This window comes from Somniosus microcephalus, chromosome 7 (assembly GCF_052327205.1).
Source record: "Somniosus microcephalus isolate GS21.2 chromosome 7, FLI_Smic_1.0, whole genome shotgun sequence".
NCBI classification, from domain to species: Eukaryota; Metazoa; Chordata; class Chondrichthyes; order Squaliformes; family Somniosidae; genus Somniosus; species Somniosus microcephalus.
Window position 1 is genome coordinate 104,882,914 of NC_140993.1, and position 26,671 is coordinate 104,909,584.

Sequence of the window (26,671 nt, forward strand, 5' to 3'; positions counted from 1 at the left end):
TGAAATGTTTTAAAAGTTACGTTGTGCTCATATGTACCCTGTGAAGCCAGGTTCCTGCTCTGTGTTTGGGAGCAATTATTATATCATTTGACTTTGTTTGACCTCTCCCTAGAAAATGGCAGATGGTGTAAATATAGCATACACAGAGATCATTCCAAAGTTTGTTTTGGGGGGTAATTCTGAGTCAGTGCTGAGAAATGGAACACCTTTCCATTTAAGGATCCCAGTGTTCATCAAGTACTCACAGATCAGGTGCCCAATGAGTCACACATGGTGAGAAGCTCCCTCTGCTATGCTCAAAGCTTAGCTTCACCCTTAGAACTATGTCATCAAACTTTTCTTTTTGGGGAACCACCTGCAAATATTGACATTCGGGGGCAGCCTTCACCTAATTTCCAGAATAACACTGTTAGCTATCCAAAGGAAACATGTTGTCGCTACAGGGAGTCGAGACCAAGTGTGATTTTCGGGTAAAGTGTGGTTAGAAGGCAGGGGATAATTGGACCCAGGGCATGCAAATGTAGTTCAGGCCCCATTTTAAAGGATTACTTTATGTATGTATTTAATATTTCCTATACCTTTGGAATCTTATCTGGTTGTAATTACAGCCACATGCTAGTGTTGGTGCTGCAGTGTCTCCACGGGCGGGGTGGGGGGGAGGTTTAATTAATGTGACGAGATTACATAGACAATCACCATTATAAATGCGGACGTAGGAAATTATAATAGAATAAGTTGAGAGGAAGTTCATGTAGATGTAAGATACATTAAAAAAAATATATGCAAAATATTTGAGAGGAAAGAACAGTATTGAAGGAGTGCTGCACTGTCAGACATGCCATCTTTTGGATGAGAAGTTAAACTGAGGCCCCATCTGCCCTCAGATGGACGTAAGAGATCCCAAGGCACTATTCGAAGACTAGCAGTTATCCCCAGTGTCCTGGCCAATATTTATCCCTCAATCAACGTCACTACAATACAGATTATCTGGTTATTATTACATTACTGTTCATGGGGTCTTGTGTACAAATTGGCTGCTGCAATTCAAAACTACTACTTGGCTGTAAAGCTCTTTGGGACATCTGAGGTCATGAAAGGCACTATATAAATGCAAGTCTTTCTAATATGAAAGATAGTAAGGGATTGGCCCCAATTTCTCTTTCGTCCTCATGTGTTGCAGCATCAGATCCAGCATGATAGTGACCCATGGCTATCTAAACCAGGGTGGTGATGCATCCTAGCCCACACCTCCAGACCCCCATTAGCTCCCTGCTTGAGCCCTGTGCTCCATTCTCCCACTCCTGGCCAGCCCCTGATGTTGGCAGCCCCCCTCCATTTATGTTTCAAGCCCAGGAATCCATTTCTGCAGCTATCAGAGGGCCAGAACTCAAATCTAGCTTCAGGGCTCCATGAAACGGGGAAAGAGAACTTTACAGAAAGGAATTGAGAGAGGCAGTAAGAGAATAGAAAAAATAGAAAGAGATCAAAGGATAATGAGACTTTGAAGAAGAAAGAGAAAAACCAAGAATCATGCACAAAGTTTGAGAGAACATTGAGAAAAAGTGTACGAGACCATAAGAGAGAGACAGACGAAGAATGAGAGAAAAATAAGAGAGACAGACCAAATTAGAGTATGAGCAGTGAGATAGCAACAGAAGGAGGGAAAACAATTGTTACTTTCACCTATGAACATTCTTTTATGCTCAAAACTTAAATAATTAGTCCATCTGTTAAACTGATCAATCAGCAACAGGACTTCCAAAACAGACATACCCAAGCTGTGTAATATTGATACTGGGCAAATCATTCACACTACTGTTTTGACAACTGTATAGCACTACCATGTAGTAAAGTAAGTCAGTTGGGATAAGCAGTTGTTTTGCTTTGTTAGGAGGCTTCACTGGATATTTGAACTGTGGAGGGAGTTTGTTGTATGTTGCAGATGTGAAGATGCTGATTATGTATTTTAGCAACGCAATGTGCAAAGTAATATTGAAAGCATTGTGAACAAGCCTCCAATGCAAGCAGACAGTTTTTAAAAAGAATAGCAAAATTCTTGCTAGAAAGTTGATTTCAACTTTCTTCCTCCCATATGCAGTCACATTGGTTCAGTGCTCTGCAACTTTGCTGTCCATTGCTGTCTGCAGCTTTGCTGTCCATTTTATTCAAAAATAATTTGTATTCTATAGAAGTAATAGTTAGTGTATAAAATCCAACCTCAGGATGTATCAGTGTTGTTGAAATGCAAAATTTTTTATCTTAAAAGTGTAAAATATCATTCTAGTAGGATATAGTAAAGCTGTTCCTGGTTCAAATGGGTCAATAGTTGGACATATCAATAACTCTGAGTCCTTGCTTGTGGAGGACTGTGTTCTATATTTATTTAACTCAAGTCATCTGTCCATTTTGTTAAGGTACACTAGGGCTGATTCCTTGATTGAGTGCTCCAGCCTGGACTCAGTCCTTGTGGGTTGCACTGGCTAATTATAGGCCTGCAGCCTCTGATCTTCTATCCACTAATTTAAGCATTTGCAGATACAAATATTTGTTTTCATTATTGTGACAATTTAGAGGCCACATGAAATAATAATTGTTGTGGAGTATTTTAAACCAGCACTCAACACAAGGTTTTAGATCGATAGTCAAGTTGTCTTTATTGCACCGGTGGGGAAACAGTCTGCTCTGTCTTAGCCAGACTTTTCCAAATTGGTACAGCAAACACTACATTTTTTTATATTACAACACATATGTCCAGCTCATTCAAAATTCATTCCTGCCACCTGATTGGACCTTGGCCCGCATCCATCTTCATTGATTGGTTGCCTATGCTGCGTTACATTAAAGTACCGCCTTTATTATCGGAAAAGTATATGTCCATTATCCCACAAGCTTTTGTTGCACCTATGACCTTTGTTTATGCCAAATGGGGTCTCATCAACATTGTACTTCTGACTCATTGTCCTCCTTTCCTGCCTCTTTACTTCCAACTCATTGTTTTACTTTCCTGCCAGAACAGAACTTACATCCTCTTAGGCCTCTTATGGTTCCATGTCCGGTTAGGTTATCTCAACTGCCAGCTCAGCAACTTAGAAAAAGCTTACTACTGCAAAAGGCCTATTAGATTATTGTCTTTATTACACCATTCAGTGAAACTGCCAGCGATGTCAGTTTAACTCTTTCCCCACTGCAATAATTCTGCTCACTAAGTTCAAATAGAATCACTATCGACACTGGTTGAAAGTTGTAGGATATCTGGGCTTCAGACATCCTGAAATTAATAGCACATGGCCAAAGCCATGCATAGCTTTTTGAAAAAAAATAATGCTCTCTACTGTGTACAACGTAAATCAAACTAAATTATACGTGTGCCAGATAAATTCAAAATATTTTTAATGCTCTTGGCAGGTGAGAACTTTAAGGGTTTTTTTTATTCGTTCCAGGATGTGGGCATTGCTAGCAAGGTTAGCATTTATTGGCCATCCCTAATTGCTCTTGAAAAGGTGGTGGTGGTGAACCGATGCAGTCTGTGTGGCGAAGGTATTCCCACAGTGCTGTTAGGGAGAGTGTTCCAGGATTTTGACCCAGTGACTATGAAAGAACGGCAATATATTTCCAAGTCAGGATGGTGTGTAACTTGCAGGTGATGGTGTTCCCATGCGCCTGCTGCCCATGTCCTTCTAAGTGGTAGAGGTCGCGGGTTTGGGAGCTGCTGTTGAAGAAGCCTTGGCGCGTTGCTGCAGTGCATCTTGTAGATGGTACACACTGCAGCCATGGTACGCCAGTGGTGGAGGGTGTGAATGTTTAATAAGAACATAAGAAGCGCAGGAGTAGGCCATACGGCCCCTCAGGCCTGCTCCGCCATTCAATAGAATCATGGCTGATCCGAACCTAAACTCACGTCCACTTCCCTGCCCTCTCCCCATAACCCCTAATTCCCTTATCTGCTAGGAAACTGTCGATCTCCGTTTTAAATCTATTTAATGTTGCAGCTTCCAGAGCGCTCTGGGGGAGCAAATTCCATAGATTTACTACCCTCTGAGTAAAGAAGTTTCTCCTCATCTCAGTTTTGAAAGGGCAGCCCCTTATTCTAAGATTATGCCCCCTAGTTCTAGTCTCACCCATCAGTGGAAACATCCTCACCGCATCCACCCGATCAAGCCCCCTCACAATCTTATATGTTTTGATAAGATCGCCTCTCATTCTTCTGAACTCCAATGAGTAGAGGCCCAACCTACTCAACCTTTCCTCATACGTCAACCCCCTCATCTCCGGAATCAACCGAGTGAACCTTCTCTGAACCGCCTTGAGAGCAAGTATATCTTAAATATGGAAGGTGGTGGATGGGGTGCCAATCAACCGGGCTGCTTTGTCATGGATGGTGTCTAGCTCCTCGAGTGTTGTTGGAGCTGCACTCATCCAAGCAAGTGGAGAGTATTCCATCACACTCCTGACTTGTGCCTTGTAGATGGTGGAAAGGCTTTGGGGAGTCGGGAGGTGAGACACTCGCCGCAGAATACCCAGTCTCTGACCTGCTCTTGTCGCCACCGTATTTATGTGGCTGGTCCAGTTAAGTTTCTGATCAGTGGTGACCCTCAGGATGTTGATGGTGGGGGATTTAGCGATGGTAATGCCGTTGAATATCATGGGTCGCTGGTTAGACTCTCGCTTGTTGGAGATAGCCATTTCCTGGCACTTCTGTGGCGCGAATGTTACCTGCCACTTACCAGCCCAAGCCTGAATGTTGTCCAGGTCTTGTTGCATGCGGGCATGGACTGCTTCATTATCTGAGGAGTTGCGAATGGAACTGAACACTCTGCAATCATCAGCGAACATCCCCACTTCTGACCTTATGGAGGGAAGGTCATTGACGAAGCAGCTGAAGATGGTTGGGTCTAGGACACTGCCCTGAGGAACTCCTGCAGCGATGTCCTGGGGCTGAGATGATTGACCTCCAATGACCACAACCGTCTTCCTTTGTGCTAGGTATGACTCCAGCCAGTGGAGAGTTTTCCCCCTGATTCCCATTTACTTCAATTTTACTCGTGCTCCTTGATGCCACACTCGGTCAAATGCTGCCTTGATGTCAAGGGCAGTCAGTCTCACCTCACCTCTGGAATTCAGCTGTTTTGTTCATGTTTGGACCAAGGCCATAATGAGGACTGGAGCCAAGTGGTTCTGCCGGAACACAAACTGAGCATCAGTGAGCAGGTTATTGGTGAGTAAGTGCTGCTTATAGCACTGTTGACGACACCTTCCATCACTTTGCTCATGATTGAGAGTAGACTGATGGGGCGGTAATTGGCCGGATTGGATTTCTCCTGCTTTTTGTGGATAGGACATACGTAGGCAGTTTTCCACATTGTCGGGTAGATGCCAGTGTTGTAGCTGTACTGGAACAGCTTGGCTAGAGGCACGGCTAGTTCTGGAGCACAAATCTTCAGCGCGACAGCCAGCCGTAGCATCCCATTACCTACAGCTCAGGAAATGAAGTAGAGGATAATACTTGGTGCTGCGGCATCAGAAGAATTTTTAAGTTTAAATGAAGAAATGCCTGCAATATAACACCCTTTATCCTAAATATTGTTGTACAGGTTGAACCCCGGTAATCCGGCATCTTCAGTGGTCCGGCACGAATTGAAACCGGTGGTCTTTAGTTTGCGGAGCAGCCGCTCGGCGGTGCCACTGTTTCCCGCGATATAAACAAACATAATATTGCACCTAATATTGTTATTTTAGGTGTTATTTACCTAACCTTCAGTGGTTTGGAATTTTCAATGGTCCCGAGGGTGCCGGATTACCGGGGTCCAACCTGTAGTGCAAAAGCAAAATACTGCGGATGCTGGAAATCTGAAATAAAAACAGAAACTGCTGGAAATACTCACCAGGTCAGGCAGCATGTGTGGTGAGAGAAACCGAGTTAACGTTTCAGGTCGATAACCCTTCGTCTTATTGTCTATTTATTTTAGTATCTAGAAATGTCTCCCTCTTGGTAGCAAATGGAAAAACTGGCATAAATAGTAAACATTTAATTATTAGAATTGGTTAGATGCAATATAGCAATTTGTGTATGTTTATTAACATTGTAAAATTGAGAAAATATAGTCTTAAGTATTCCAAGCATCTGAATTTAATTGGGTTCTGTAAGTATATAACTTCTGAAAAAGCCAGCTGACCCTGAAAATAGCTTCTTGGTGTGTATTTGCTTTGTATTTACAATGTAGCAACAGTATCGTGATATAGTTGTAGGACAGTACAAAATGTTCATTGGTAATTTTTACTGTATTTTCCAATACTAAATTAAATATACTTGCAGAAAAATATCATTATTTCTGGGCCAGCGTCTCATTCTTTTTCCAGACCTGCACCTGTTTTTGGCACTCATAAGAACATAAGAAATAGGAGCAGGAGTAGGCCAATCGGCCCCTCGCGCCTACTCCACCATTCAATAAGATCATGGCTGATCTGATCCTAACCTCAAATCTACTATCACTCTACATCCCACCCAAACCCATGTGATCGCCTGGGAGAGGCGAAAAACCAGATAAACTCGTCTCTTATTTCCTCTTCGACCAAAAAGTCATAAGTGTGGTATATCCTGGTGTTGGTGGACCAGCAGTAATCAAATTGAATATTTGAAAAAGTTCCACCATGTGTCATAATTGGAAAAAATGAAACTAGTAAATAAGCAATGAAGTAGTTTAGTCCATATGTATGCAGATATTCATAATTAATAACCATATTGTACAGTAGCAATAATCCCATCTATTGGGGGTTAGATTGCTAACTAGTGGTTGCTTAAAAATGGCAAAACAACTAAATTAATGAAATCATAGATGGGATTCCTTGCATTATCTTTTGGGAGCAATGGCTAAAGGCAATTACCAGTAGATTGACACACATGCTGATAACTATCAATAAGTTGTGGAAGAAGCTGTTCCCCCTCCCCCCCACCCTCTGCCCCCTCCCCCATTCGCTTCAACTACCTGCCTATTTAGAGGATATCTAACAGTGCACTGAGATTAATTTGCATTATATTTCAATCTGTTAACCTTGCAATGGCTTACATTCCTTTAAATAAAGTGCTGTAACTACCAGAAGCTTTCTCCATAGCCGCAAATAGGGTTGGAAACTGTTAGGAGGTGCAAAGACTTTTATCTGCAGAAGCATGGCACTTATTATGAACGACAAACCAGCCTGTTTCTCCACATATGCTTCATGACAAATAGTCATATCAATTGATGGCTTCAAATGGAGTTACAGGCAATGCTTACTTTTTACTGCCTGACCTCCTCCAGCGAAGCACCAAGTTGTATTCCTATTAATACAACTGCTGTTTTCCCAATCAAATGTTATCAAACCAATCTGTATTTCAGGTTTTTAAGCTCTTTATTCCACTGAGATCTAGATTGAGACCACAGCTGGGAATGACCTTTCTGTCAGCTGTTGTGGTTTGTAAGTGAAAGGAACCTACTTTGTGAATTTTAAACAGCTGACAGAAAAATGAGTTGTCCATCCCAGCTGTCTGAGGCTCGTCAAGCCCAGGTGAAAGTTCAGTATTCTAATGTGCCCTTTTCCACAATCCCTTAAAAGAGGGAGAAAAATACTTCTATTCAGTTCACCCTTTAAGGGTGTTTGTGCCATCGGCGAGCAGTAACCATAATTACTACTTGTAACAGGCAGGGGTGATACAGCATTCTGTTCCCTCCCCTGCCTTGCTTTTTGCTGCAAATAAGTTTTGCTTTTTGTGGGATTGTTTAACTAGTAGGATGGTCATGTATTGATGGATTTCTTTCGCATGTGACTGGCAACTTGGGAGCAAGCGAGAGTTTTCATTCTTACATTGTTGGGGAAATGAGACTTGAATATTTTTACTGAGTTTGCTATAAATGGATTTAGCTGTCTTTGCATTGGCAGCAGTTCAGAGAAGGTTCGCGAGGTTGATTCCGGAGATGAAGGGGTTGTTTTATGAAGAAAGGTTGAGCAGGTTGGGCCTATACTCATTGGAGTTTAGAAGCATGAGAGGGGATCTTATTGAAACATATAAGATTCTGAAGGAGCTTGACAGAGTAGATGCAGGGAGGATGTTTTCCCCCCGTGGGGGATTCTAGAATTAGGGGGCATAATTTCAGAATAAGGGGTTGCCCATTTAAAACGGAGATGAGGAGGAATTTCTTCTCTGAGGGTCGTGAATCTTTGGAATTCTCTACCCCAGCGAGCTGTGGAGACTGGGTCATTGAATATGTTTAAGGTGGAGATAGACAGATTTTTGAATGGTAAGGGAGCCATGATCTTATTGAATGGCGGAGCAGGCTCGAGGGGCCAAATGACCTACTCCTGCTCCTACGTCTTATGTAAATCTGTTATGTAAATGCTGGAAACGTAGTTAGAATGTCATACACTTGTGCTACAAGCCAGGTTTGTGATTACTGATTAGTAATGGGGGATTATTGGGTTTAAGCCCCACCACAGAACTTGAGCTCATCAGCAAAGCAGTAATTTTCAGATTTTCTTGCGTGGGGCACCCCCTGCAAAGATTGACAATCCCAGGGACCTACTTTTTTCTAAAAGATGACATGAGCTACCCAAAGCAAAACAGTACTGTCATTGCAGAAAGCATGTTTCATTAGTAAGCAGTCACAGAAATTATGTGCTATAAAGTCAACAAAAATGGAGAAATATGTTGACCGTATAAATCTAATAGCTCCATTTCAAAGTAATTAATTTGTATGTGAAGTGCATTCAGACTTTAGTGAGATGTGGATAAGATGCTCTATAATAAATCCAAGTCTTTTTTTACTTGTGGCAGATTTTGCTGTTGAACACGGTATAAGGTTACATCCTCAAATGCATCTAGGAACAGTGATTGGTGTATTGGTGTGCATTTCTGGTTTGTCAGGTTTCCGTAAATGAATCTTGACCCTGAATTTGCGGTCGGTATAAGAACATAAGAAATAGGAGTAGGAGTAAGCCATACGGCCCCTCGAGCCTGTATTCAGTAAGATCATGGCTGATCATCGACCTCAAATCCACTTTCCTGTCCGATCTCCACATCCCTTGATTCCCCTGGAGTCCAAAAATCTATCTATCTCAGCCTTGGATATATTCAAAGACTCAGCATGCACAGCCCTCTGGGGCAGAGAATTCCAAAGATTCACAACCCTCTGAGTGAAGAAATTCCTCCTCACAGTCTTAAATGGCCTACCCCTCATTTAGATGAGCACTTGAAACGCCATAGCATACAAGGCTACGGACCAAGTGCTGGAAAATGGGATTAGAATAGATAGGGCTTGATGGCCGGAGCGGACACGATGGGCCAAAGGGCCTCTTTCTGTGCTGCATGACTCTATTACCCTGAGACTATGCCCCCTAGATCTAGACACTCCTGCCAGGGGAAACAACCTCTCAGCATCTACCCTGTCAATCCCCTTCAGAATCTTGTATGTTTCAATGAGATCACCTCTCATTCATCTAAACTCCAGAGAGTGTAGACCCATTCTACACAATCTCTCATCATAGGACAACCCTCTCATCCCAGGAATCAACCTAGTGAACCTCTGTTGCACCGCCTCCAAGGCAAGTATATCCTTCTTTAGATAAGGAGACCAGTACTGTGCACAGTATGATGACGAACTACAGAGTATGCCGTCATACTGCCTTTGAAACTGACTGCAACTTTGTGATTTGGTGCAAGCGCATGCGGAATCCCGAAATTGCGGTCTGTCAATGACAGCTGCGAAACTGGCTGTGCAGCCGCAGAGCCGGCAATCAGTGAAATCTCATAAATCATTGAAACTGACGAAAACTTCCCTCTTCCACTGTAATTACTCTGTTACATTCCCCACTGAAAGTTAGACCCAAAGGGATTAGGTGTAACTGGGGTTTTAACAGCGTATTGACTGCTAAACAAATGTTAAGGGCCTGGAAAACTAATTTTAATTTTGTGCAGTGAGATTTGTCCATTTGAATAAAAATGTAAATTTTTAAGAAACTTTTCCAAAAAAAATGTTTTTAAGTTTGTGCATCTTTATTTAAGGTTTTCCTTTTCCCCATGTGAGAACCCCAATCTTTCTTTTGCTCTCTAACTATTTTAAAAAGTTAGAATTTTAAGAGCTTACTCACTTCCTTGTTTGCTGTCTGTGAGAATTCTGCCTTTTGATTGGCTGTTTAGACAGCCTGTTGATGTCACAGCGGTCCGAACAAGGGGAATCCCAATTGAATTCATGGTCGGAAAACCAAAGTTCTCGACGCAGGGATTGCGAGATCCTTGTGCGGAGCATACTTCAGGGCAAGCAGCGGACGCCTTTGCTTCGCTGCTGACTGCAAATTCAGGGCCCTTATGATTCGCAAAAATTGAAAAAATGATTAAAGCCCATTGGAATGGATTGAGTTTTTAGTTTTGATTTCCTTTTTATCAGGATAATTCCTTAAAGAGGATTCACTGTTTCTGAATATTAGTTTCTCGGGTGGTCAGATATTTTGGTGCTGAACATATGCTTTGGGGAGATCAACTACAGCCTCTGTCAGCAGATGTCACCGAGCCAGCTGCTGCAGACTGAACTCATGGAAAACTGGAAACTTACTGTAGGGCGTTTTTGTTTTAAGTTAATGATTAACAGACTGCTGGTGTTCGTATGTCAATGTCATTCTGCTCTCTTAAAGGAGGGGGAGGATTCCTCTTCAGATAGCAGGAACTAGATCCTAACTTCTGATCATTAAAAAAAAAAAAAAAATTTCCAAAAAACAGTTAGTGACTGCCATCTGGTAATTGGGAAAATCTGCTTTTGAAACTTGGTTTCTGTGTAGACTGATTTTAAAAATCTGATTCGGTGCTGGGAACTAAATATTTAAGAAGCGTTCTTCAATTGATGGGGGAGTTTGGAGATTTTTATTAAGTAGTCAATGTGAGAGTCTATTTTGTCGTCAATGTGAGAGTCTATTTTGTATCTTTTTGTAAGTGCTAATCTCTCTTCAATACTGTCGTATGTAACCAATCTGCCCACTTTTGTAAGTCCAAGGTGTCCAACATTTTTAGAACAGGGGCTGGATACACATAAACGCAGCCGGTGACGGGCTGCTTATGATTGAAATACTTTGGGGTCAGGGAGAATCTGATCAAACATCATGTCCAATGCCATCACCTGATTTTCAAATAAACCATTTACACATATATGGAGAAGTGGTTTCACATTAACAGTTTTTGCATGCAAACCCTCCACCACTGTACAAAAATGTAAGACCCCCATACAAACATTCCCAGCCTCCCATACACACAAAACAGAAATTCCTACGTACAGTGCAAACCCTGCTATACTCACAAAATCAAAATCCCTATGCACAAAAATGTAAACCTTCCCGCAAAAATTGGTTGGCTACATATACTCCCACTTGGCTTTTTGCTCCTTGTTTCCTTGGCCTGATCTGAGCCGCCATCATCTGCTGTCCCCTCACCATTGCTCACTCTCACTATGATGTCTCACTGCTGTGTAGGAGTCGCTGGAAATCAACAGATTGCGAGGCTTTCGTAGCAGCAAAGAAAAACGCGTGTTAGCTTTATTAACTCTCCGCATGGACTGAGGGACTCGGCCTCGTCGCAGGGCTATGACGTCATCGCACAATCGACGACTCTTAAAGGGACCCTGCCCCGATAACCCAACCAAGTTCCGTACATAACGTGGAGTGATAACAACATTGGCTAAACATAGTGAATTGTGTTACTGTCCCTATGTGGTCTCCGCCACAGCTGCTTATTTGGAGACCACCTGTGTCTGCCATTGTTGCCCAATGTTTGAAAACTTGGAAAGTTGAGCCTCGGCGCTTCAAACTTCAGGCCTGGTGGTCTGGTAAAGAGTTCCTTTTGTTGTCTGATATTTATATACTGTAAGTTTCATAATTGTGTATCCTTTTACCCAAACCAATTACTCTCATCTTTTCAAAGTTGCATTCCTTTATTGTAACTGCCGTGTGAACAGGGAAGTGCTTTGTTTGTCTCCCCAGGGAGATTTTTCCTTACTATAAGTTTGTTGTATTTATGTGCTCTGTTTTTGGCCATATTGTTTGTTTTTAAAGGCAGTCTGGATATTGGTTTTATAGTGTACACTAATAGGTTTCTCTTGTTTGCAGCTTCAATCATGGGTTGCATAAAGAGCAAGGAGGACAAAGAGCCAGCTATGAAGTACAGACCAGGTGACACTACCGGAACTGTTGGTGCACATATTACTCAGTATGGTCCTGATCCCACCCAACTGACACAGTCACCAGCACCAAAGGGACCATCGGGTAATTTCAACAAACATTCCATTACACCATTTGGTGGGTCAGCTGGTATGGCACCATTTGGAGGTGCTTCTTCGTCGTTTACGATTGTACCCAGCCAGTACACAAGTGGTGTTACAGGTGAGTAGTAACATCAACTTTTGAGTAAATGATCTGTCTTTCTACCTTGTCATTCTACAACTTGCAAACCGACTGGCATGCTAGAAATGGACTTGGCATTGCAAAAAATGATTTAAAAGCTAGTGAGATTTCTTCAAACTGCTAACGTCTTTTAAAGTTGCACGTATACTACTTTTGGGACGTAGCCAGTGAATACTTGCATGGTCAGATGATAACGCTTGCATTGTTGGAAAAATGACCTTGCATCACTGAATAATGAGACCTTGAAAGGGTAACAATAAAGCAACAATATTTTGAGAACAGTAATGATGAATTAGCTGTGGAGTTAGGATGATTTCCTTGGACAATCAAACCATAAGTAATTGCGTGCTGCTTGTGAAGATGTATATTTTGCCCTAGAGTTGCACCCTGTGCTCGTTAGAGTAGCATGAAAGCAAGTGTTCAACTGCTAAAATTCCTTTGGAAGGGATTTTATCCTTACGAGGTGATAGAACACAGAGCCACATAATTACCCAGTAGAATTTTATTTTTTTATATCTATAATAGCCCCAATCTCATTAAGTCTTCCACATTTAGGCACCGCATCACCCACTCATAATGAGCAAAGATGTATTGAATTAAGCCTCCCATCTTAGGCTTGTACACCCTAACCAGAAACATTATAGCTGCATGTATAAATGTGATTTAAAATATTGATTATCCGCTAAGCTTGTTACAATCAGAACATATTTTTTAGGCACAATGTTAAAGTGGCAGCTGAACAAAACCTCAGCTCTAACCATATGGCAACTTACACAAGTAAGTTTGTGTTGGTGTGTTCGGAGTGCCATCCATTGAGTAAATTCACCAGTGTAAATCCCCTCATTCCAGTGTCATATATTGTGGGTTGTGGGTACAAGTCCCACTCCAGCAACCTGAGCACAAAAATCTAGGCTGACACTCCAGTGCAGTGCTGAGGGAGTGCTGCACTGTCGGAGGTGCCGTCTTTCTGATGAGATGTTAAACCGAGGCCCCATCTGCTCCCTAAGGTTGGTGTAAAAGATCCCATGCACTATTTCGAAGAAGAGTAGGCAAGTTATCCCCGGTGTCCTGGCCAATATTTACCCATTAATCAACATCACTAAAACAGATTATCTGGTCATTATCACATTGCTGTTTGTGGGAGCTTGCTGTGTGCAAATTGGTTGCCGAGTTTCCTACATTATAACAGTGACTACACTTTTTATAAAAAAAAATTTTAAAAAAGTACTTCATTGGCTGTAAAGTGCTTTGGAATGTCTGGTGGTCGTGAAAGGTGCTATATAAATGTAAGTTTTTTTTTTATGGTACAGAAGAACTGCTGCAGACTTTGACATTCTTTCCTTCATTTTTTTTCAGTTTCTTTTTCTTCCACTCTGGCATTCTCCCATCTCTCACCCATGTCAAAAACTATTTCCCAAAATGGACATGCACCATGCTCCCAGACCACTACGAACATGCTCTCAAATTAGCCATTAAGTATCTGAGAATGTCCTAGTTTGATTTACCTTTGTAATTTTTCCTCTGCTTAGCAATTCTGGATGACATCAGTAACCTTCCATATAGAAGTACTCTTTATTTTATTTGTTCTCTGAATGTGGGTGATCCCTAGTTGCACTGAGAAGTGGGGCCACTTTCTACAGCATTTAGAGTCAACCACATATTGTGGGACTGGAGTCACATGTAGGTCTGACTAGGTAGGAGTGACAGTTTCCCTTCCCTGAAAGACATTAGTGAACCTTTGATTTTAATTTTTTTTTAATAGTGCAGTACTGCCAAAAAAAAATTGAGTTCAATATCACATCTTTCCATGGTGTGATTTGAACTTGTGACTTCTGGGTTGTTAGTCTGTGCTTTAACCACTGGACTGCCATACCCACATCTTACCACTGTATGGCAAAATAGGTCGTAGCATCAGTGTTAGATTACTGACCTTGGAGCTTTAGATTCTAACCATCTGTGATGACAATTTAGTGCTAACTTGTGATGAAATTGGCAGGTTAACCCATATTTGTTATACCAATATATTGTGAATAAAACTTGGAGCTGGGGAAATGTGTTTCTGTATTATGTGACTATAGAACTGAGAGCTTCTGTTGTGCAGATTCTAATACCACCCCCTAGCCCCCCCCCAGCACAAATGTAGTGTAAATAGGGGTTGGGTTGATTGTGATGTTCTGCTCAACTGTGCTTCACCTTGCTGCACGTGAATCAAATTTTGACAGTTGCCATTATGATTACACCACATTTCCTCTGCTGCTGTGTGTACGCTGTAAATTGACGCATTTTATTTGCATTGCTTCATTCTGTCTAGCTTGTTTTATAAATTTACATTATACTTCATTCAATTAACCTTAACAAAAACTAGCACAATCAAAACTATTCACACTAATATCTCTTTCAATCACAGCCAGCTCCATTTTGGAGAAATTAGTTTTAGGTTTATATTGAATGAATAGTAAAGTTGGGAGCCCTGGTTATGGTTGTTGGTGGTGGTTCAATTATATCATGATGACTCTTTGGGTGGGATGGGGGTAGTATGTTTCTTTTACTGGTAGAAAATAGAATGGGGTCAGTCTTGGAGCCTTAAACATTTGTACACAAGATTATGTTTCCCAAAATACAATTCTGGACACCTATGGAGTTTTTTGGGCCTCCTACGCAAAGCAACATCATCATCTTATCTTGACGTCTTTAGAGACCTCAAAATAAGAAGTCATGTAAATTATGGCATTTATTCTTCAATTGTTCTTCCTCAACATTCAAGTAGGGGAAGAAAAAGCACCTCCCCCGTCTCCTCTACCCTCACCTCCAACAAGTGTGAGGAGAGCTCATGGATTTGATTGTCACTAAGATTGATCAGCTGCCTCTGCCGCTTCCATCCCTTCCCTTAGCCCAATGGGCCAAACTTCCTCTACTGTTCCCCCCTGCCCTAGCCCTGAATTTGCATCTTTCTCTATTTTCTCTCCTTTCTCCCCTCATGCCCTCTCTGAGCTCATCTTGTCCATGAGACCCACCTCCTGCTCCCTCGACCCTATTCCCACTAAACTGCTGACCATCCATCTTCCCTTCCTGGCTCTCATCTTAGCTGATATCGTTAACAGTTCTCTCTCCTCAGGTACAGTCCCCCCCTCCTACAAATCTGCTGTCATCACCCCTCTCAAAAAACCAACCCATGATCCCTCCATCCTTGCAAACTACTGCATCCTCTCTTTCCTCTCCAAAGTCCTTGAACGTGCTGTCGCCTACCAAATCTGTGCCCATCTTTCCCAGAACTCCATGTTTGAATCCCTCCAATCAGGTTTCCACCCCACCACAGTACTGAAACAGCTCTTATCAGTCACAAATGACATCCTATGTGACTGTGACAAAGGTAAACTATCCCTCCTCGTCCTTCTCGACTTGTTTGCAGCCTTTGACACAGATGAACACACCATCCTCCTCCAAAGCCTCTCCACCGTCGTCCAGCTGCGTGGGACTGCACTCGCCTGGCTCTATTCTTATCTATCCAGTTGTAGCCAGAGAATCACCTGCAATGACTTCTCTTCCTGCTCCCGCACTGTTACCTCTGGTGTCCCCCAAGGATCTATCCTAGGATCTATCCTTGGCCCCTTCCTATTTCTCCTCTATATGCTGCCCTTCAGCAACATTATCCAAAAACACAGCATCAGTTTCCACATGAACACTGAAGACACCCAGCTCTACATTCGCCACCACCTCTCTTAACCCCCCCCACTGTTTCTAAATTGTCAGATTGCTTGTCCAACATCCAGTACTGGATGAGCAGAAATTTCCTCCAACTAAATATTGGGAAGACCGAAGCCATTGTCTTCAGACCCTACCACAAACTCAATTCCCTAGCCACCAACTCCATCCCTCTCCCTGGTAGCTGTCTGAGGCTGAACCAGACTGTTCGCAACCTTGGTGTTGTATTTGATCCAGAGATGAGCTTCCGACCACGTATCCGAGCCATTACTAAGATCGCCTATTTCAACCTCCGTAACATCACTCAACTCTGCCCCGTCTCAGCTCATCTGTTTCTGAAACTCTCGTCCATGCCTTTGTTACCGCTAGACTTGACTATTCCAATGCACTCCTGGCCAGCCTCCCTAGTTGTACCCTCTGTAAACTTGAGGTCATCCAAAACTCTGCTGCCCGTGTCCTAACTTGCACCAAGTCCCGTTCACTTGTCATCCCTTGGCTCGCAGATCTACATTAGCTCCCGGTTAAGCAACGCCTTGATTTTAAAACTCATCCTTGCTTTCAAATCCCTCCATGGCTTCGCCCCTCCCTATCTCTGTAATCTTCTCCAGCCCTACAACCCTCCAAGATATCTTTGCTCCTCCGATTCTGGCCTGTTGAGCATCCCCAACTTTAATCGCTCCACCATTGGCAGCCGTGCCTTCAGCTGCCAAGGCCCTAAGCTCTGGGTTTCTCTCCCTAATCCTCTGCGCCTCCCTACCTCTCTTACCTCCTTTAAGATGCTCCTTAAAACCTACCTCTTTGCCCAAGCTTTTGGTCATCTGTCCTAATATCTCCTTATATGGTTCGGTGACAAATTTTGTTTGGTAACGCTCCTGTGAAGCACCTTGGAGTATTTTACTACGTTAAAGGCACTATATAAATAGTTCTTTTAAGACATTTGACCCATTCTACTGCCATTTTTGGTCAGGTGGTCTTCACCCCAACCACACCTTTAGTCCTTTTCTCCATTATTGACAATAGTCTTGTCTGTTGTGTGCTCACGTCAGAAAAACATATTTGCCTCCCTTGATAGCTTATCTAGTTAAAGCAGTGAGTAGCTGAGCCATAAAGGGAACAGCATTCCAGCTTTAATCCCTGGTCTGTGTTGAGTAGCTGATTTTAGCCACAGTGGTGGTAGGATCAAAGTCCCCACTTCTGATCGGTATCCGATAACATTTGCTGGATGTGCACGTATAAACGAGATCAGCTTTAGCTATGGTGTGCTCTTCCCCTTCTCTCTCTTCACTAGAAACCACCATAATTCCTTAAAGCTAGTTCTAGTAGTAACTTTAACAAATAAAACCTGACTTAAAAATTTTTGGCAAAATTTTGCTTTCCAAAAGGCATCAGTTATTTTCCTCAGTTAGTATTTCACTGCATTTCAGTATCAGCACTTCGGGTCTGCTTTAATTTTTAGTATAAATCAGCTCATTTTTGCCTTCCTGTCAGGTTTCAAAATTTGCAAAATTCACTGGGAATGATACAAAACAAGGTTTGCTGGGTCATTCTACTTGTACAGCAGCCTTATCTTGAGAGAACATGCAGAGGGCTATTCTCAAAGGTATTTGTAAGGCCCCCCAATCAGATTTTATCCAGTGAATTTCTGAACCATACAGATTCATAAGGTGCTAAGTCCAATCCTCATCCTATATTGTTAGCTAACCCTGGTGTACGTAGGAGTAGCTAGCTGAAAAAAGACCACAGTCCATCTACTTCACCTACCACCCTGATAGCATGATGCAACACTAATGCAATTCTTGACTAACCATGCTATTCAGCCTCTATCAGTTAATCTACAGCAGGCCCATACATAAGGTGGGAAAAACCCCCAGTGGTGGAAAGCTTTGGGAACCATAGGTCCAAAGTCACCTCTTCCTCCCAAATATACTATATTAACCATATGTCTTGTCTCAAATTACTCATATACTGTTTCCCAAAATTATGTGATAGCATAACCCAGGGGTGTGATCGGAACTGCATATGGCAACGTTTGCACGTATCCTCGTGTGTGCTTCCAAATGTTCAGTATGCAAACATAGAAATACTAGTGAGACGAGGCCTGATGCAAATAGTTAAGTTGTTTTATCTTGCGGCAAGTGAGTGTACAAAGTAATTGTTAAAGCAAATCCCATTTTATTTACTCGGTCTCTGTTCTCTTCGCAGAAAAAATATAATAAACCACGCACCCTGTCTTTTTCGTGTGCTAACTGACATGTTTTTGGTATTACTTTCCTTTCTATACAACTGCTAACTGCAAAAACTTACCTTTATTTTAGCTTACAGCTCTGGGCACAGAGCTGCACCTTGCAATCTCCCATTTTAAAACCTCACTGCCTGTCCATTTGTCTCTTTTTCTCCTATATTCTTGAGTATTCACAGGAAGTGGAAGGGTGGGGCCTCCGACTCCTTCCCTGTTCAGATATTCGTCAGTAGGCTTGTCAACCAAACAGACTACCTCCTCTACCAAGAGTGTATTCTCAGCAGACATCCTGGGTTCACATGAATGGAATTATCCCTACTGTAACAGGTGTGTTTTTGTTAGGCCATCGGAAACAATTAATTGCTTAATGTTCCCAATAATAAGGATATTTGGCTCACTAATACATAAAACCTTGCTGTCTCTGTTGCAGCCTGTTTTTTCTTTATAAACCTCTGCGAATTATCTTTTTTTAAAACACATGTTAATGTAACTCCCAAATTGTCTGAGGGAAACAAAATAATAAAAAATCACAAAATATGATAAGCTGCTAAAATTGGCCTCAGTATCCCTGGGCCACAGGGGAACATCATTTATGGTTCCTCTTTCTAATCACTATCCTGCGTCCTGTGCTGGAAGCGCATTTGTGGTTGTTGGGTGAAGGATTAGACTCTTGTATGCCCCCAGCACACTGCCAAATAGGCTGCTAACACTCACTGTTGAAGTTCACATGAATAATGACCACTTAGATCTGCAATCAAACTCTCTTGCTAAACCCCTTCAACGTGCAGCTTTTGTCCTTCCAAAGCCTGCTTGAAGCCTAAATGACTGCCTTCGTCATCTTCCTTAAAATCCAATGCTCAGCACTTTTTTTCATCACGGGATATTTATTACATTAAAGGCACTATAGCAATGCAATTTGCTGATTGGCTTGGTTCCTATGGGGCCATAATCCAGCCTTCAAGAAAGGAGAGAAGGGAGAAACTTGGAAAGAAAAAAAAATCCGTAAAGCAGCTATCTGGAACAACTTGCATACTTTCACTCGGGATTACCATGATCTGACAGTTCATGGCAACAAGCTCTTCAGCCCCACCGTGTTCAATGTCGGCTGGCAATAATGGGACTTCATGCTTGCACTGCCACTTTCTATACTGCTTTGTTTTACTTCCAGTTGTTATAAAAAGATTAAAGGAATGTGGAAGAATGTTGGATTAACTACTGTTGGTATGATCTTCATTCTTTAAATGGTTTAGCCTCCACATACAAAGATACTTGCCTCCCTCTCCCTTTGTTAGTTTATCCTTTATTTTACACCCCAATTTAAATTCTCTCTTCTAGAGTTAAAGAACAAAGAATGCAGTTCAGAATTAAGCCTTGTATACAGCAGAGTGGGAAAAACCACCTGATCAAAATAGCAGCACAATGGTGCAAACTTTAAAAAGGACAGTGCCCTTGTGCAATTTTCCCCTTATGGAATAACATATGGAATATGGTTGTTTCTAAAGGTTGCTATTTTTTCCAAGGAATGAGGAAGACCATCTTTACAGCATGTGATGGATACTCTTAAGATTTGGAATGTTAGAGTTACTTTGTTTATAACACTTTATTCTGCTGATAGACTTACCAGAATCCCTTGTGTAACTATTTATTAATTGAAATTTAAATATACCCAGTATTTAAATTTCAAAGCAAGTACAGAATATATAAGGATGTGTGACTTTTTGATCTATGGAATTTAATGGAAACACTGAACAAGAGGCATCTTGTATCTGGGTTCTTAACCATGTTGCTAGTTCTCCTAAAGAGAAATTTGGCTCACTCTCCTCTCCGATTCTAACTTCAATGATCTCAGTAGAAAAAAAACTCTCAGCATTGTTCCATTTTATTTTACCATTATGACCGACATCAAATTTTATCTCTGGTCGTTTGGATAGTACGTTCTGTGATCTTGGCTGTATCCACCCCAACATCCTCAAGCTGTGTGTCTCTTTACCTTCTTCTTGAAAATTTGGTCATATTCAGCCTACTCATAAGAGATGATCTGTCTCTACCTTCAAACTACGTTATTGCTCTTATATCAGTATTCTAAAGTTATGGAAGCTGCTTTGAACTCTCGAATTATCCATTATCTTGAAAGCTCTGGTGTAATCTTTATCAGAGCCATACTAGTTATCAGTTTCCTCACAAGGGTGCACATGGGATTCACTGGGGAAATTGCAAATCCTTTCTGGGGTCTTTCAAAACTTAATGGCATGAAATAACATCCTAATGGATTAGAAAGTAGCATCATCTTGAAAAGAGGCAAGGGATGTACCTTCAGATTACAGACCTGTAAATCTTTCCTCGATTGTGGGAAAGGTATTCAAGACTTTAAGGTGTAGCAAAAGAGATCATATGGAAGTCCAAGGCTTAGAGAAAGCTAGGATGGGTTCAGATGGGGTAAGTCATGTCTGACCTTTTACTGGAGTCCTTTTGAGGTGGTTACTTATCTGGTGGACAAGAATCAAGCCGTGGATACTACCAACCTAGATTTCATGAAGGTATTTGGCATTGTCACATATAATACGACTGATTCACAATGTATTCCCATGGGAGGGATGGCAAAGTATCAGGCTAGATTCACGTATGGCTGAAAGATAGACAAAGACTGCTGGTGCATGGGGCGGTGTCAGCAGAAACGGTCACCAGTGGAGTACCACAGGTGTCAGTGTTGGGGCTGCTGCTGTTGATGATTTTTATAAATGACTTCAAAGGCAAAATACTGTTTGTTGTGTCTCACGGTTGCATATGACACTAAATTGGGTGTAGTGGCCAATGTGCAATAATTCAAAGGGACGTAGACAGACTAGGTCAATGGGCAAGAAGCTGGCAGATAGAGATCAACACAGATGAGTGTAAAGTCAGACATTGGGCAGGAGACGCAAGACTTTGGAATAGAGTTGATGTGTCGTTGAGGTAACAACAAGAAAGATAGGAGTTTTGGTAGATAAGTCATTCAAACCATCAGTTCAGTGTTTGCAAGTGGTGAAGAAAGCAAAGAAAATGTTGGGATTTATAGCTAAGTTTGTAACTTTTAAGTCAAAGAAGTTAATTTTGAAGATGTGACTGACCTTAGTGAGGCTGCCCCTGGAGAACTCTGTTCAGTTTTGGTCTCAAAATTGCTGGAAAGACGCCGAATTATTGGAAGGAGTCCAGAGCCGGGCTTTGAGACTGATTCGTAAACTTAGAGGGCTGAGTTATAAGGAAAGATTATCTACTGTGGGACTTTATGGGAAAGAAGATATGGGCTGACTTGATAGAGGTCTTTAACATTTTTACAAGTACAGAAAATTTGGATCCAGTCAGGTACAGGGTTTGAGGAATAGGGAACAAAGTTTAATATAAACAATATTAAAATAGAAAATTTAGGCAACAGTTTTTTTTTCCAGAAGAGGGTGATAGAATTGTGGAATAGATTACCAGCCAGGTTGATGGAACAGAAAACCATGGCAGTTTATTTTTTTAAAGGATTAAATTAATCACTATTAGGAAAGATGATACAGAGCTTTATGTTCCAGAATCATAGTAAACAAACTGAGAGGATAGGCTAGCTGGGCCAGTGGTCTTCTGTATGTGTATTTGCAGCTTGTCTGTCCCAATAGTGACTTTTTTGCCTGTTCTCTGCTCTTGAGAATCATCGGCCATCACCTTGGACAAGATCTGTTGCCACTTGTAAATGAATTATCATATGACTTTTTGTCAAAGCTATGTTTATGACTATCTTGTTTCCCCTCAAATTGCTGTACAGGGCAGTAGTTCATGGCTCATCCTCTTGCCTTTTTTTCCCCCATTAACTCAGAGATTCCCCAAGACTCATGTCTTTCTCACTCAGACCGAATGGACCACCCAGCATCGACCTAGGCACTGGACATGACAAAGGCACACCCAGCCCAGTCGACCCTGCAAAGCCCTCCTCACTAACATCTGGGGACTTGTGCCAAAATTGGGAAAGCTGTCCCACAGACTAGTCAAGCAACAGCCTTAAATAGTCATACTCACGGAATCACACCTTTCAGCCAACGTCCAAGACTCCTCCAGCACCATCCCTGGGTATGCCCTGTCCCGCCGGCAGGACAGACCAACCAGAGGTGGCGGTACAGTGGTATACAGTTGGGAGGGAGTGGCCCTGGAAGTCCCCAACATTGTCTCCGGACCTCATGAAGTCTGAAGGCATCAGGTCAAACATGGGCTGGGAATCCTGCTGATTACCACCTACCGCCCTCCCTCAGATGAATCCATACTCCTCCATGTTGAGCGCCATTTGGAAGAAGCATTGAGGGTAGCAAGGGCACAGAATGTACTCTGGGTAGGGGATTTCAATGTCTATCACCAAGAGTGGCTCAGTAGCACCACTACTAACCGAGCTGGCCAAGTCCTGAAGGACATAGCTACCAGACTGGGCCTGTGGCAGGTGGTGAGTGAACCAACATGAGGGGAAACCGACTTGACCTCGTCCTCACCAATCTACCTGTCGCAGATGCATCTGTCCATGACAGAATTTATTTTTTTAAAAGCTGTCCTCTACACTGCTATCAAATGGCACATACTCAGCAATAACCTGCTCACCGATGCGCAGTTTGGGTTCCGCCAGGACCACGCGGCTCCAGACGTCATTACAGCCTTGGCCCAAAGAGCTGAATTCCAGAGGTGAGATGAGAGTGACTGCCCTTGACATCAAGGCAGCATTTGACCGAGTGTGGCATCAAGGAGCCCTAGTAAAATTGAAGTCAATGGGAATCAATGGGAAAACTCTCCACTGGCTAGAGCCATACCTAGCTCAAAGGAAGATGGTTGTGGTTTTTGGAGGCCAATCATCTCAGCCCCAGGACATCACTGCAGGAGTTCCTTGGGGCAGTGTCTTCGGCCCAACCACCTTCAGCTGCTTCATCAATGATCTTCCCTCCATAATAGGGTCAGAAGTGGGGATGTTTGCTGATGATTGCAGTGTTCAGTTCCATTCGCAACTCCTCAGATAATGAAGCAGTCCGTGCTGGCAAGCAGCAAGACCTGGACGATGTTCAGGCTTGGGATGATAAGTGATGAGTAACATTCGCGCCACACAAGTGCCAGGCAATGACCATCTCCAACAAGAAAAGAGTCTAACCACCGCCCCTTGACATTCAACGGCATTACCATCGCCGAATTCCTCACCATCAACATCCTGGAGGGGTCACCATTGACCAGAAACTTAACTGAACCAGCCACATAAATACTGTGGCTACAAAAGGAGGTCAAAGGCTGGGTATTCTGCGGCAAGTGTCTCAGCTCCTGACTCCCCAAAGCCTTTCCACCATCTACAAGGCACAAGTAAGGAGTGTGATGGAATACTCTCCACTTGCCTGGATGAGTGCAGCTCCAACATCACTCAAGAAGCTCGACAGCACGCGTTGCAAAAGGACTCTCCAGTGCACACGCACAGTCTTTGTACCTGAATCTGTTCCAATAGTCTTGGCTACAGAGGGGTGCTGGGGAAACGGATCCAGACAAAACCAACATCAGGGACACCACAGATGGAACTTAACCAATCTCGCCATGGAGCCCCGACCGCAGCCAATCAAAGCACCAGAAGCAAAATCTTTTTGTGTTAGCTGTGGCTCAGTGGGTAGCACTCTCGCCTCTGAATCAGAAGGTTGTGGGTTCAAGTCCCACTCCAGAGACTTGAGCACAAAAATCTAGGCTGACACTCCAGTGCAGTGCTGAGGGAGTGCTGCACTGTTGGAGGTGCCAGCATTCGGAACAGATGTTAAACCGAGGCCCCCCTCTGCTCACTCAGATGAACATAAAAGATCCCATGGCACTATTTCGAAGAAGAGCAGGGGAGTTATCCCCGGTGTCCTGGCCAATATTTATCCCTCAATCAACATAACAAAAACAGATTATCTGATCATTATCACATTGCTGTTTGTGGGAGCTTGCTGTGTGCAAATTGCCAGTCATGTTTCCTACATTGCAACAGTGACTACACTTCATTGGCTGTAAAGCGCTTTGGGACATCTGGTGGTCGTGAAAGGTGTTATATAAATTCAAGTCTGTCTTTCTCTCTGGTAATTTCCAGAAACAGCCAGCGGGCCGGATAGAATCATTCCACAGGCTAAATCCAGCTCACAGGCCATATCTTGCCCACCTCTGATCTACAGGATGCACTGCAGCAACTTGCCAAGGCTTCTTCGACAGTACCTCCCAAACCCGTGACCTCTACCACCTAGAAGGACAAGGGCAGCAGGCGCATGGGAACACCATCACCTCCAAGTCACACACCATCCTGACTTGGAAATATATCGCCGATCCTTCATTGTCACTGGGTCAAAATCCTGAAACTCCCTCTCTAACAGCACTATGAGAATACCTTCACCACACAGACTGCGGTGGTTCATGAAGGCAGCTCACCACCACCACCTTCTCGGGGGCAATTAGGGATGGACAGTAAATGTTGGCCATGCCAGCGATGCCTACATCCCATGAACAAATAAAAAAAAAAACCTCAGTTCTCTTTCCTACTCTAGTCCTTTAATGACCTCCTTCTCCACTTCTCACCAGCCCTATCCACTCTTTGCTGATGATTCCACTGTACATTCAGTAACCTCTTAAAATTGTACATCCTTATTGCTCACAACCTCCATTTCTCTCTAGTGGTTGAATATCAGTTTCTTGGTCTCTCCCATCCCCTTCTCTGAAGCAATGAAATCTAATTTCTTTCAATTCTGCACCACAGTTTCTTCATGTCTTGCAAGTTTAACCAATAGACACCATCTCTAACTGTTGATGGCTTCACCCATAATCCTCCTTAATCTGTCAGCATTTTTCGCTTCATTACCTACATTGAAATCCCACATCCCTATTTCTGAAGCTGTTTCCTTTGTCATACCAAACATTTTCTCCTCATACCTCTTAACTATCTATGAAGTCCAAGTCTGTCCAAGACTTGAATATTACTCCTATATCTAGGAGACTGCTCTAAAGCCTCTTGTCACACTTCTTTCAGTTGAATGTTGGTAAGATCGAAGCCATTCTCTGTAGGTCCTGTCAGCACTCCATGCCTATGATCACAATTTCACCAACCTCCCTGGCTGCTGTTTTGCGCTGAGCCAGAAATGCCGTAACCCCGCTACTACTCAGCCCTGTACTCTGCTTCCTCCCCTCTTCCATTCCTTTACTAAACGGTCTGCTTCAACCTCAAAGTTTGACCGCCTCTGCCCAATCTCTCCCTTTCTGCTGCCGAAACCCTCCTCTGCCTTCATCACCCCAAGCTTGATTTCTTCAAAGTCAGCCTAAGTAGCCATTCCACATCAACCCTACACAAGCATAAGTTCCATACTACTGTCACCCCTATACTTTCCAAGCTCCCTGTGCCCCAGCAAATTGATTTGAAAATTCTCATCTTTGTTTCAAATCACTCCAAGGCCTTGTCTCACCCTATCTTAATGATCTTCTGCCTTGCATGGACCCATCAATCCTCTAACACTGGATTTCTCATCCCTTCTTCTACGTCACCATTGGCAGCCTCTTATTCAGATTGAACTTTGAATTCTCTACCCATTTTCCTCCACTTTGCCATCTCCCTCCCTGATTTAAAACTCTCCTGGAAACCCTCATCCTAGCCTCTCCATTTATGTGCCCTTTCTCCACATTCAGCCACGGTGTCCCAATCATCCTTATTGTAACTCTGAGATGCCCTCTGCATGTGAGAAGTGCATCATTGCGCGCACACACGCCCTCTTCCCGAAAACCTCACTGTTGAAATAGAGATCATTGCACAGTCTTCTACTGTAACTCATTCCTTTCCCCAAACCAGAACTCCTTACTAGTTATTTCTCGTTGTAGTACAGTCTTAAAGTTTTTAAAACTCTGGCTTCGTGTCATCTAGTCACGGCTTTCTAACTTTTACTTTTTTCAACTGTAGTCCTTGGCTTTGTTCCTTCAAATTACTTCTCAATATAAACATTTTTAAAACTATATTTGTTTCAACATGCAACAGTTAGGCAATCTGAAGTTTGTCAATCACATATATCCATACTACTGTATTTCACTCGTATGTAATCAAATTGTAAGTGAAGTTGCTTAAATTGAAAATTATATCTATACTGCATAAATTAGGGCCTCTAGCTTCATATCCCAGCCAAAACTAATTTTCACGTTTAGCTATTGTTAGTGAGGTGCTCTGTTTATTTAGAATGAGGAGGGTGATAAGATCAATCTAGCCCCATAGATGTGTGCCTTCCGAAAGCTGATCCCAATGTTCTTATCATTGGCTGTTGCCATTTTTGTGACACAGACTGCCCT

General features: G+C 42.6%; 1 protein-coding gene across 3 annotated transcripts in view; it reads left to right on the forward strand.

Annotated features, from left to right (window-relative positions):
• Positions 1 to 26,671, forward strand: part of yes1 (YES proto-oncogene 1, Src family tyrosine kinase) — a 102,809-nt gene that overhangs the window by 43,346 nt on the left and 32,792 nt on the right. For 2 of the 3 annotated variants that reach the window (XM_085992797.1, XM_085992796.1), the window contains one exon: positions 12,121 to 12,393. In XM_085992797.1, the coding sequence (XP_085848923.1) occupies positions 12,129 to 12,393 (265 nt within the window). In that variant the 5' untranslated portion in view covers positions 12,121 to 12,128. Of the gene's footprint in view, positions 1 to 12,120; positions 12,394 to 18,534; positions 18,683 to 26,671 lie in introns of those variants that run through there. The other variant, XM_085992798.1, reaches the window with a different exon arrangement.